At 44.8% G+C, this 13186-nt stretch overlaps 2 protein-coding genes across 2 annotated transcripts; both read right to left on the bottom strand.

Annotated features, from left to right (window-relative positions):
- Positions 1-7744: 7744 nt before the first annotated feature.
- On the bottom strand, positions 7745-11565 carry LOC114410658. Its single transcript, XM_028374610.1, has 3 exons — positions 9371-11565; positions 8819-9188; positions 7745-8077 (listed from the first exon to the last, which is right to left on the bottom strand). Exons 1-3 carry the CDS (start codon positions 11563-11565, stop codon positions 7745-7747), a joined length of 2898 nt encoding a protein of 965 aa, XP_028230411.1.
- Positions 11566-12174: 609 nt separating this feature from the next.
- Positions 12175-12969, bottom strand: LOC114410657. Its single transcript, XM_028374609.1, has one exon. The coding sequence runs from the start codon at positions 12967-12969 to the stop codon at positions 12175-12177; it is 795 nt and encodes a 264-aa protein (XP_028230410.1).
- Positions 12970-13186: the final 217 nt, after the last annotated feature.

The raw sequence follows: 13186 nt of genomic DNA, 5'->3' as shown, positions 1-13186 counted from the left end.
TAGAAATTAGGCACCATTTTCTTAGAGATCATGTCCTAAAGGGAGATTGTATATTAGAGTTTGTTGATGCAAAGAATCAGCTTGCTGATATCTTTACAAAACCTCTCCCAAAAGAAATATTCTTTTCAATAAGAAGAGAATTAGGCCTTTTAGACCTTAGTGATTTGGATAGGTAATTTTTTTTTATTATTATGAATGATTGATTGTGTTTTGATTGAGTATGACGCTTGTGTTGATTAATTTAATTTACTTTTTGTTAGTATAATTAATTATTAAGATAGTATAAGTTTTTAGACTTAGAAATAAGTTTTTCCTTTAGGAAAAGGCTATTTTTTTGTTCTGGTAATCGATTACATGAATACTGTAATCGATTACACTAGAACAGATGGCCTGTAATCGATTACAATATTCATGTAATCGATTACCAGTAGGCTGCCTCCTCCTGTAATCGATTACCATTACTTGTAATCGATTACCAGGCGTCCTGCTCTATAAATATCACATTTTCCAGAAATCCCTGCGCAGCCCCCTTTTCTCTTACGACGTTCCTCCATTCCCAAACCTCCAAACCTTCGTATCTCACTCATTTTTCCATCAAATCAACTCCCGTAAATTGCAATCTTCTTCTTTTTCATTTCTCTTTTGATTTCACCAATTGAAATCTGCAAAAACTCCTTCAAATGGCAGAATCTTCAAAGAAACGAAAGGGTTCTTCCGCCTCCGCTTCGGCTTCAAGAGCTCATCGTTCCGGAGCCACTAGCGCATCCACAGCACCAATTCCACCCTCATTGTCTTCTTCCCCATTGTTTTCTTCTGAAGAACAGCAGAAACGGTATTCAAATCTTTTCTCATCTCGTTCCATTATCGACCCTAAGTTTATTGATATGGAATTCTTCTCTGATGAACCCTTTGATTGCATTCAAGCCTTTCATAACTTAGGTCTTATACCTTTCATGTCATTACAATTGCCTATTTATCCTGAATTGGTTAAAGCTTTTTATTGTAATCTTGAAATTCAGGACAACACTATGATTTCTGAGGTTTTTGGGACAAAAATGGTCATTGACCAGTCCCTTTTCCATGACTTAACTAAATTACCCAGTGACGGTGTACCATTTGAAGGTACACTGAATGACGACTGGAAATTTGATTTCTCTGCCCATGATGCCCGCCAGTTGGTTTGCACCAACAATGCGGATATGACCGGACGTCTTCTTGCCGGGTCATTGGCTTTTGAAAGCCGCATCCTTCACTATTTAATTGTGCGTATTCTGCTTCCACGGTCTTCCAACCTTGCCCAGGTTTCTGAGGAAGATCTAATTATCATGTGGGCCTTTCATACAGGGCGTCAACTCGACTGGGCACACTTAGTCAGATATCGCATGCATAAGGCATTGCGATTAAATGCGCCACTACCATATCCACAGCTTGTTACTCTATTTCTTCGTCATTTTGAAATTCCTCTTGATTTTGAATCCTATATTCCAATCAAGAGATCCTTTTTAATTGGTGCTGCTGCAATTGCTTCTTTTGGTTACTGCAAAGAGCGTGATGGCTCTTGGGTCAAAAAGGGCACTCAACCCGCTGATGAAGAAGGCAACCTCCCAGATGAAGATAATTCCACTCTTCTTCGCAGGCTTATGGACAAGTTTGATGGACTTCAGACTTTTGTTGGTGACAAGTTTGATGCCATGGAATTACAAGTTGACATGAGGTTCGATGCTATGGAATCAAGAATCACCAGAGTTGAAGAAGATGTCTCTTTCATCCGAACTTGTTTTGATCCACCACCTCCGCCTCCTTCATCCTCTTAGATTATATGCTATTATTATGACTTAGTTTTATTAGTGGTTAAGTATTATTAGTACTTTGCTTTATCGCCATGTATTTGGCTTTTTATTCTAGTTATCATACTCTTGCACTATTATTATATTTCTCGCTTTTTGTTTTGGTTAATTATGACGATGTATGGAGTTATTTTGATTTCATGGTTGGCCTTGTTTTGGATAATTATTGTGTTAATGTTTGCTCTAGTTCTTTTTGATGTTGCCAAAGGGAGAGAGAACTTGAGAGAACTTGGGTTAGAAATCAATTATCAATTAGAAATTTATCTTAGGCATACATGCCAAAAGATAGGGGGAGTAAGGGTTGTGTGAACGTGCTATCATCTTGTATATAGCTTGATTTGATTTCAGGTATTGTCATCATCAAAAAGGGGGAGATTGTAGACAAAGGATGAAGTTGAATGTTTTGATGATGCCAAAGGATTACATGAATTACATGCTTCTCAAAGATTTATTCAAGACAAAGATATTCAAGATGAATGATCAAGACAGTCTCTAGAGTCTTAGGAAGGGTATATTAAATAGGAAGGGAATTCCAAATTGAAGTCGCAAAAGGTTTGGCCAAGAAATCTAAGTTAAAAAGGTTTTTCAACAGATTTACTCTCTGGTAATCGATTACCAGAGGATGTAATCGATTACCAGTGGCCAAAAATGATTTACAACAGCTATTAAAATTTGAATTCAAAATTTGCACTGTGTAATCGATTACACATATATGGTAATCGATTACCAGCAGTTTCTGAACGTTTAAATTCAAATTTTAAAGCCTGTAATCAATTACACATATACTGTAATCGATTACCAGAGGAGTTTTTCAGAAAACATTCTCAACAGTCACATCTTTTTGTGTGGTTCTTGAATGGCTATCATAGGCCTATATATATGTGACTTGAGACACGAATTTGCCAAGAGTTTTTCAGAACAAAAAGGTCTTATCATCTTAAAAAGAAAATCGTTTTATCCTCTTACAAATTCCTTGGCCAAATTACTTGTGATTCAATAAGGAATTATTTGAGTGCTCAAATTGTTCAATCTATCTCTTTCAAGAGAGATTTTTTCTTTTCTTCTTCTTCATTCTGAAAAAGGGATTAAGAGACCGAGGGTCTCTTGTTGTGAAAGAATTCTAAAACACAAAGGAAGGGTTGTCCTTGTGTGTTTAGAACTTGTAAAAGGAATTTACAAGATTGTGGAACTCTCAAGCGGGTTGCTTGGGGACTGGACGTAGGCACAAGGGTGTGGCCGAACCAGTATAAATCTGAGTTTGCATTTTCTCTTCCCTTAAACTCCTTTATTTATTATTGTTTTATATTCATATTCAATCTGTTCTATTTGAATCAATATTTAAAAAACTCATTATTAAGGGAATTTATAACTGGAATAGAAAGATAAATAGAATTTTTAATTGGGGAAATAAGTTGTGATATCTTAATTCAACCCCCCCTTCTTAAGATATCTGAGGCCACTTGTCCAACACGGGGTTCAGTGTAGGTTACAAAAATAACATGCATTTCATGAAAGGATAACTTTTACAAAGTCTCTTTCCCTAGGGTTTTTCAAAGGAAGCATAAGACATGCAATGGCGGTTCCAAAGTCAGAAAAGATGCAAAGACAAGCTGAAACTAACAAGAAACAAGCATAGAACCATGGTTGCCTCGAAGGAAAATGAAAGGTCAGATTAGGGTTTCATTCTCTACCGAAACCGCGAGCCAAGTTGGAAGATTCCGCTTCGGTTGAAGGGTTCCTCTCAGTGTGGGTTTCAACGGAGAACAACGGCGATTTCTGGTGGCTAATGGTGGTTGTGGGTGATGGAGAAAAAGCTTGGGTCATTGGAAATGACTTTGGAAGAAAGAAAGGAGAAGAAATGGCATTTTTCCTAAACTACATGAAAGCAAAGGTTGAAATGCTTAAATAAGAAATGCTCTCGGGAACGGAAGCTTCGCACAGACTCCAAACATTTTCTCAAAGATCCCAATGGTCAGATCGTGGAAAAGTGTCTTGTGAAGCTGCAGACCGAATTTCGAAAAGATCCAACTGTTAACGAAGGCTGGGAAGGGTTTTTACCGAGGCAGCTCATGTAGCTTCATTAAGAGGCTTCCTCAATAAGCTTCCTCGTGGCTTCTTTGAGAAGCTTTCTCAAGAGGCTTCATTGAGAAGTTAGATCCTTATCTACCCACACCCCTCTATTAACTAAATTAACCTCCTTGAAAATAATTACGGATAAAAATAACGCAACAAATAATCAAACATCAAACATAATTACTAATAATATATAGATATATATATCAGGGTGTTACTATACACATATTTGTATTCATTTGAAAAGCAATTACGCATTCAGGGGAAAGGCAGAAATTTCTACTACTTGTTCATATTTTGAAAAGTAATTTCACGCCATATGTTCCCGTTTAAGAAGCATTTTTTGTGCCATTTTCAGCACCCATGCATATTGGGAAAGCACTTTACTACCTACCCAATACGCTTACTCATTATCAACAAGCTTTTCACATCATTTAGGCACAAAGACACCATCATGGTGTAGCGCTTATCAAATGCTGGCCCAACAGGGAGTCTCACCTAATGTGCTCTCACTTTTGTGCTCTCTTACACCCAAAATCAAAGGCTTGAGTTCCTATGACTAAGTCACAATTGGGCATTTACCTTAACTTCCGCAAGCTGTCCACACATCCAAAAATGACAACCATATATGCACAAACCTATTCTATAAGCAATATTCACAAACTTATGCGCAAATGCCATTGAGGCATTTCACTGAGCACTTGGTGGGCGCACTTTTGGGTATAAACAACAAGGGAATAGGGGCAATGTGGCTTGCCCAATCATTTCAGAACACACCCTAGGCCTAAGGCCATCCCCTACAACCCCCCAATTTAATGAATCAAAGCATGAATTTGTCCCAAATTGCCTCACGAAATTGGCCAAATGTGTACAATTTAGAGCATAAAAATGGATCAACGGAAAGCTAGAGACCAAAGGATAATGTACTTACTTGTATGGAGTGATCAAGGACACTAAAATGGAAGCAAAAAGCACAAAATGGTGGCCTAGGGTCAGAAAAGCTGTCAATCCCGCGGGTGCTGCGTTCTTGAGTGAAGGGGAGAAGTTTTGGGTGAAAAAAACTGCACTTCCCCCTTTCTTTTAAACTATTTCATGCAGGGGGTGCTCGCCTAGGCGAGCTAACCCTATATATATATATATATATATATATATATATATATATATATATATTTTTTTTTCTTGGAACTTTTTGCGAAGAAAATATGTGCTCTCTATGGGTTGGTGCTTGTTTACTCGAAGCCCCTAGGATAAGTTAGGCATATCCGATCATCACCTTAGAGAAATAACAATAATAATAGGCAAAAATTTAAAGGATACTAGGTTGCCTCCCAGTAGTGCTTCTTGATCATCCGGAGCCGGATGTGGGACGACGATCTGCTGATCAAGGGCCTAGCGTCTACTCGTACCCGTTTCCGAGCACCTGAAAGTAGGAAATGACATTGCTTAGTAAAACATGGCTACACTACCACTTACCTCGGTTCATCTCTGTCTTGGATTTGGCGCGGTATTTGACCATCACTGAAAGTGATCCTGTCCCTGTCATTCGATTCACAAGATAAAAAAATATGCATGTGCATGCGTATGCATGAGCAGTTTCAAATGCAATAATTCTTTAGCAAAAGCTTGTCAGGTTCCATTTTAATTAAGTGCTTGGGGAATCCCCATGGACTGAGCGAAAGGGCTCGGGTCATTAAAAGACTACGCATCTTTTAAGGCACAAAGCCAGGATCGGAACAACGAATCACTGATCCCACATTCTTTAAAAGATTGCGACGAAAAAAATTACAGAGGACAAGAATCCTTGGGGGAAACCACAGAAAATAAAACATGCAGCAACTTCCTTAATTGCCCCAAGTCTTAAGCATAGTATCGCTTGACGACATCGGAGTTTATGGGTGAAGGTAGTTCCTCGTCATCGATGTTGGTGAGCACAAGGGCCCCTCCGGAGAAAGCCTTTTTTACGACGAAAGGCCCTTCGTAGTTCGGGGCCCACTTTCCCCTATTGTCATTTAGGGATTGGGAGACTTTCTTCAGTACCAGGTCCCCTTTGCTGAACCTGCGCAAGCGTACCTTTTTGTCGAAAGCATTCTTCACCCGTTTTTGGTACAAACGCCTATGGCTCATAGCGGCCAGACACTTGCCTACTCCGACTCCTTTAATCCAGACTCTGCCAAGATTCTTAATGAGGGGACTTCCACCTCAAACGGTAGCACGACCTCCATTCCGTATACCAACGAGAACGGCGTTGCCTCGATTGAAGTGCGCACCGAGGTTCGGTAACCATGTAGTGCAAAAGGGAGCATCTCGTGCCAGTCCTTGTATGACACAGTCATCTTCTGGATAATCTTCTTGATATTCTTGTTGGCCGCCTCCACCGCTCCGTTCATCTTGGGTCTATAGGGTGTGAAATTGTGGTGTTGGATCATAAATTCCTTGCACATTTCCCCCTTCATTTTGTTATTCAAGTTGGTGCCGTTGTCTGTGATAATCTTCCTTGGCAAACCATACCGGCAGATAATCTCCCTCTTGATGAACCTGACCACCACATTCCTCGTGACGCTAGCGTATGAGGCAGCTTCGACCCACTTGGTGAAGTAATCGATCGCCACCAAGATGAAACGATGTCCGTTTGCAGCTTTGGGCTCTATGGCCCCGATCACATCTATTCCCCACATGGAAAAGGGCCACGGTGCGGTCAACACATTCAAAGGCAGGGGCTGAGTGTTGACATTGTTCGCAAACGTCTGGAATTTGTGACACTTCCTTAGACGGAGGCAACAATCGCTCTCCATAGTGAGCCAATAATAGCCCACCCTCAAGATCTTCCTAGCCATGGTGTGCCCATTTGCGTGCGCACCGAAAGAGCCCTCATGGACCTCCCCCAGCATGCGCTCAGCTTCCTTATCATTCATGCATCGGAGCAAAACCATGTCATGGTTTCTCTTGTATAGTATGCTTCCACTTAAGAAGAAACTGGCTGCTAATCTCCTTAACGTCCTCTTGTCCTTGTTGGAAGCCTCTAGTGGGTACTCTTTGCTTTCAATGTATCGCTTGATGTCGAAATACCAAGGCTTACCGTCCCGCTCCTCTTCCACCAAACAGCAATGTGCGGGTCTATCGCGACACCTGAACTCAATGTATGGCAGGTCTCCATGCGGTGTCAGCTGGAACATGGACGCTAAAGTGCCAAGTGCATCGGCCATTTGATTTTCCTCTCAAGGAACGTGATGGAAGGAGATCTCATCAAAGAACTTAGCCAATTCCTTGATATAAGTCTGGTAAGGTATTAGTTTGTGATCCCTAGTTTCCCATTCTCCTCTCAGCTGGTGAATTACCAGCGCCGAGTCTCCGTACACCTTAAGTAACTTGACGTTGAAGTCAATTGCTGCCTGGACTCCTAGGGCACATGCTTCGTATTCAGCCATGTTATTGGTGTAGTCGAAACCAAGCCTGGCCGTGAAAGGTATGCATTGATTGTCTGGAGAGACCAATGCTGCCTCAACGCCATGGCCCTGAACGTTTGACGCCCCATCGAACCACACGATCCACTTGTCCCTGTCCTTGTCTAGCTTCTCTTCAAATGAGGCCATGATGTCCTCATCTGGGAACTCGGGATGCATGGGTTGATAATCATTGAGAGGCTGTTGAGACAAATAGTCCACCAAGGCACTCCCCTTTATCGCCTTTTGGGTGACGTAGACTATGTCGAACTTGGATAGCAAAACCTGCCACCGAGCGATCCGCCCTGTGAGAGCAGGCTTCTCAAAGACGTACTTGACCGGGTCCATCTTGGATACCAGCCAAGTGGTATGGCTCAGCATGTACTATCTTAGACAGTGGGACGCCCAAACCAAAGCGCAACATGTCCTTTCCAGCAGGGAGTAGTTCATCTCACAGGCCGTGAACTTCTTGCTTAAGTAGTAGATGACTCGCTCTCTTTTTCCGGACTCGTCATGCTGCCCCAGCATGCACCCCATTGACTCATCCAAAACCGTCATGTACAAGATGAGAGGTCTCCCAGGCACCGACGGCATAAGCACGGGAGGGTTCATGAGGCGCTGTTTGATTTTTCCAAACGCCTCTTGGCAATCCTCGTCCCAGTGGACGGACTGGTTCTTGCGTAAGAGCTTGAACAACGGCTCATAGGTAGTTGTGAGCTGCGATATGAATTTGGCAATGTAGTTTAAACTCCCCAGGAAACCTCAGACCCGCCTCTCGGTACGCGGTTCTGGCATCTCAAGGATGGCTTTTACCTTTTCGGGGTCCACCTCTATTCCTTTCTGACTTACGATGAAACCCATCAATTTTCTCGACTTGACCCCGAAGGTGCACTTAGCGGGATTCAACCTCAATTGATACTTCCTAAGCCTTTCGAACAACCTCCGCAAGTTGACGAGGTGTTCCTCCTCAGTTTTAGACTTGGCGATCATGTCGTCTACATAGACTTCAATCTCTCGGTGCATCATGTCGTGGAACAAAGCCACCATTGTCCGTTGATAGGTTGCCCCAACATTTTTGAGCCCAAAGTACATCACCTTATAGCATAACGTTCCCTACAGGGTGATGAACATGGTCTTTTCCATATCCTCTAGTGCCATCTTTATTTGATTGTAGCCTGAGAAATTGTCCATGAAGGAAAACAAAGTGAAATTGGCAGTCTTATCTACGAGGACATCGATGTACGGTAGAGGGAAATTGTCTTTGGGACTGGCTCGATTTAGGTCCCGATAATCCACACACATTCGTACCTTCCCATCCTTCTTAGGGGCCGGAACAATGTTGGCCACCCACTCAGGGTATCGAGCTACCACCAAGAAACCAGCGTCGAATTGCTTTTTCACCTCCTCCTTGATTTTTAGTGAAATTTTGGGTTTCATTCTCCTTAGTTTTTAATTCACCGAAGAATAACCGGAGTTCAAAGGTAACCTGTGCTGCACAATGTCGTGGCTTAAACCAGGCATGTCTTGGTATGACCAGGCAAAGACGTCTTGGTAGTCCCGCAGCAGGGCCACTAATTCTTCATGGACGGGGGTGGTCATACCCGTGCCTACTTTCACTTCCTTATTTTCACTGCCGGTACCTAAGTCTACGAGTTTTGTCTCTTCTTGATGCGGCCTCATCTCTCGATCCTCCTGAGCAAATATCCTCTCTAGCTCTGGGGGAAGCCCTACATCTTCGTCTTCTTCATCCTCCATCTGACTCGCTTCTTGCTCAAAATCGACGGTCGGGTCCCCGGTATTAGTACCTTCGCGGGACTCGTCATTGGATCTGTATCGTTTAAGCGTAACAAGGAAATAAACATGCAAATGAATGAGAATGGGTAGAGGCGTAAGAACAGATGAAGAAAGATCTTTATATTATAACTTCAAGAACAAAAGACAAAATGCCTTAACAAAGGGAAACCCTAAAGTCTAGGCTCGACAATAGAGTTTTAAAGCTAAAAAGGTTACATTATGCTTGTCGTGTAAACCTCCGGGCGTTCCTCTACCCGCCAATTCCCTAGTTGGAAATTGGGAGGGCATGGCTGTATCAAATCCGATCTCCTCGGGGAGTCCTCATCGCATATCGCGGCGACTTGTCCTGCGCGTCTTAAACCTGCACTCACGAAGCTCCTACTGATGTGGCACGGTGGAACCTCTTTGGCTTTCTGTCTCGACCATGGGCCTTGGCCTTTGTTCTTCCTTTCCGAGATGTTTTTCCTTACGTCAGCCTGTGTAGGTTTATAGCCTAACCCAAACTTCCCATGGTTTCCTCTAACTCTTACTAGGTCGGCCCTGCCGTCGTTATTCTTGCCCAAACCCATTCCGGGATCATAGTCGTGCCCTAACATCACCCGGGCCACCATCATTGCCGCGCCAGACAGGTGGGGCTGCCTAGGGAGGGAATCTACAGAAGCGATGCTTACTACCTCAAAAGATTGGAAAGTCGTTTCCAATGACTCCTCCGTGGATTCCACATACGACATAGAGGAAGAACAACTTACCAGGACATCTTCCTCACCTGATACTATGACCAAATGTCCTTCCACAACAAACTTTAGCTTTTGGTGGAGTGTGGAGGGGACGACTCCCACTGAGTGGATCCATGGACGCCCCAAAAGACAATTGTAGGCCGGATTGATATCCGTCACTTGGAATGTAACTCGACAGGTATGAGGCCCTATCTGTAATGGGAGGTCAATCTCTCCCCTTACCTCTCGGCGACTGCCATCGAAGGCACTGACCACCATGGAACTCAGCCTCAGGTGGGAGGCATTAAATGGAAACTTCTCCAACGTGCTCTTGGGCATCACATTCAGGCTTGAGCTGTTGTCGATGAGTACTTTGGCCATAACGTGTTCCATGCATTTGACCAACACATGTAAGGCCCTATTATGCCCTCTCCCCTCGGCGGGGATTTCCTCTTCAGCAAAGGTGAGGTAATTGTTGGCTGTGATGTTATTGACAATCCCCTCAAAGCCTTCTATGGAGATTTCTTGGGCTACGTGAGCTTCATTCAAGACTTTTACCAACAAAGCTCGGTGAGGCTCAGAGCTCATGAGCAGCTCCAGAAGGGAGACTCTAGCTGGGTTCTTGTTGACTTGTTCAATGATTTTGAACTCGCTTTGTTGGATACTGCGGAGGAACTCACCGGCCTCCTTGAGTGATACCTCTTTCTTGCCGCAGTCTTCTCTTCCCTCGGCAAATTCGTTTGTCGGAACATCCTCGTCTGGTGCGGGGATCACCTTGACATTTTGTCCTTCGGTCACCTTTGCCTTCCCTTTAGCGTTTGCGAGCTGCGTTGGCAGGCCAGGGGGTGCAAACACGCGACCGCTGCGAGTTATGCCGCTCAGCCTGGTGATGTTGGTTACTTTGGCCAATAGTGAGCCGATGTCGATAGCTTCTTCCTTCCTACCGCCCGGAGGGGCGTACCTCCATGGAACTATGTGGCTGTTCTTGTAAGGAAACGAAATAGGTCTAACTCCCGACACGGTCGAGGGGTGTCGGGGCCTTTGGGGAGCCGTGTCCCTAGTGAAGTGTATTACCAAGGGTTTAGGCTTTTTAGGACCCTTCTTATCTGCCGACTGCATGCATATATGTTGTTCCTCCTCCTCCTCATTGCTGACCTCAAGCCGACCTTGGTCTATCATTTGTTGTAATAGATCTCTTATCGCTGAACACGTTTCCATGTCATGCAGTACGCCCGTATGCATTAAACATGAATCCTCTTTGTGCCCGCCGCAGGGAATCATGCCCGCCTTTGGTAAGGCTTTATAGATAAACTTTGTGGAGGTCGTTACGTCCTTCAAAATTTTGGGCCCGTGCGACCTACTCACCTCGATGGCATTAATAGCTCCCCCTCCATGATTGGCAAGAGGGTTTGTCTTTATGTTGAGCCCGTCCTCTTGAAATGTCAACCATCCGACTTCTATCAAGCCTTGGACCTTGCTCTTCAAGGCCAAGCACTGTTCGACCGAGTGGCCCGGGGTTCCCCCATGGTATGTGCAGGTTGCGCTAGGGTTATACCACTTTGGGAACGAAGGCTGGAAGATCCTTCCCGGAATCACCACGGCCAATTGGTTGGCGATGAGAGATGGCAAGAGGTCCCCATACGTCATTGGGATCGGGGTGAAATTCTGAGCTTGCCTTGGCGAAAAGTTCCTCATCGTGTCGGAGCCCGTGCCAAGGTAGGCATTGTTGGCCGGGTGAGGTCAGGTTGGAACCGGAGCCTGAGGAGCCCCTCTCTGTGGGGGCATGGGCGCCCTTGGCTGGGCGAGCGCGGTGTCGGAAGAGCCCCCGGCGCGAGCCGAAAAACTAGGGTGATGTTGTACATATTGGTGGGTACCGTGGGGGGTTTGCGGCGGCTTGGGCCACATAGGTGTTGAAGTGACGGTATGGGCATCTCCCTCTTTCTTCTTTGCCCCAGCTATTCCAGTCCTCCTACCACTGGCACATACCGGGGAGACGTAATCAAACTTTCCCCTCTTCAAACCCACCTCGATCCTTTTTCCGGCGAAAACCAAGTCTATGAAGCTAGAGGGCATGTAGCCCACTAATTTCTCATAGTAGAATACAGGCAAGGTATCTACCATCATAATAACCATTTCTCTCTCGACCATGGGAGGGGCTACTTGCGCTGCTAGGTCCCTCCAACGCTGAGCGTATTCTTTAAAAGACTCATGTTCCCATTTACTCATGTTTTGCAGTTGAGTTTGGTCGGGAGCCATGTCAGAGTTGTACTGATACTGCCTAAGGAAGGCCGTAATCAGATCCTTCTAGGTGCGAATGTTAGAAGCTTCTAGGTGAGTGTACCAGATGACTACTACCCCAGCCAAACTATCTTGAAAGAAACGCATCAATAACTTCTTGTCCCTGGAATATGCACCCATCTTTCGACAGTACATTTTTAGGTGATTCTTAGGACATGTCGTCCCTTTATACCTATCAAAGTCAGGTACCTTGAACTTCGGAGGGATGACGACGTCCGGCACCAGGCACAGGTCGGTCATATCTGTGAACGGATGATCGCCGAATTCTTCAATAGCCCTCAATCTCTCTTCTATGAGATCGAGTTTTTCCTTTTCTTCTGCAGCCGGGGGCGACCCTCCCACGGACAGAAACATTGGCTGTGTTGGGTGGTTTCGAGGCTCTCCCGTGACATTGGTTTGAGGTAATGCGTTAGGCGCCAGCCCTTCAGCAGGAAACAGGGAGTTGGAGTCGACGTCTCCTTGAGCGCACTCTTGAGGATTCTCGTGGACCCCGTTAGGGTGCCGAGGAGAATCCCCTTCGAGGGTGAGGGGAGTAACGTGACCGACATCTTCATGCATGGTTGGTGGTGTGTAGTTGGGTGGTAAACCGTAGGGGTAAGCACCTCGGTTGTACCCCGGATGGGGGTTGTTGACATGCCCCGATGTGCTTCTCCCTCGTCCCACAATGTTTGGAACAGGATGGTGCGCAACAGTCGGGAGAGCCAGGTCTGCCTTAGCAGCCTTGCTAGCAGCGGCGTCAGTGGCCGCGTTACTCTCCATTAGTTGTTTCATTCTCAGCATGGCCTCCATCATAGAATCCATTTGTTCTTTCAAAGCCGACATGTCAGCTTTCATCTGTTCCTATGCTTTCTCTAGGTCACCCATCATCCTAGACTTGGATCTGGTGCGATACGGATGCCTTGGGGCACGTTTAGTTATGGCGTCGATCCTAAAGAGACCAAATGTGAGGAGTACGTAATGAGGAATGAATGCATGCTAGAGATAAAGTGTGGGATTCGTTTGATTCGCACTAATTTTT

The sequence above is a fragment of the Glycine soja genome, chromosome 4 (assembly GCF_004193775.1).
Source record: "Glycine soja cultivar W05 chromosome 4, ASM419377v2, whole genome shotgun sequence".
Classification (NCBI taxonomy): Eukaryota; Viridiplantae; Streptophyta; class Magnoliopsida; order Fabales; family Fabaceae; genus Glycine; species Glycine soja.
The sequence above is the reverse complement of the archived record's forward strand: the minus strand, read 5'-3'. Positions and strand labels throughout refer to the sequence as shown.

Bases quoted from the DNA above. Each gene is read 5' to 3' on its own strand.
- LOC114410658 (XM_028374610.1), bottom strand. From the start codon at position 11,565: ATGAGGAACTTTTCGCCAAGGCAAGCTCAGAATTTCACCCCGATCCCA. The intron at 9,189-9,370 runs GTAACCTTTTTA...TAAACGATACAG, and splicing joins GTTTACACGACAAGCATAAT to ATCCAATGACGAGTCCCGCG. The intron at 8,078-8,818 runs GTGAATTAAAAA...TTCATATCGCAG, and splicing joins TGAACTCCGGTTATTCTTCG to CTCACAACTACCTATGAGCC.
- LOC114410657 (XM_028374609.1), bottom strand. From the start codon at position 12,969: ATGGATTCTATGATGGAGGCCATGCTGAGAATGAAACAACTAATGGAG.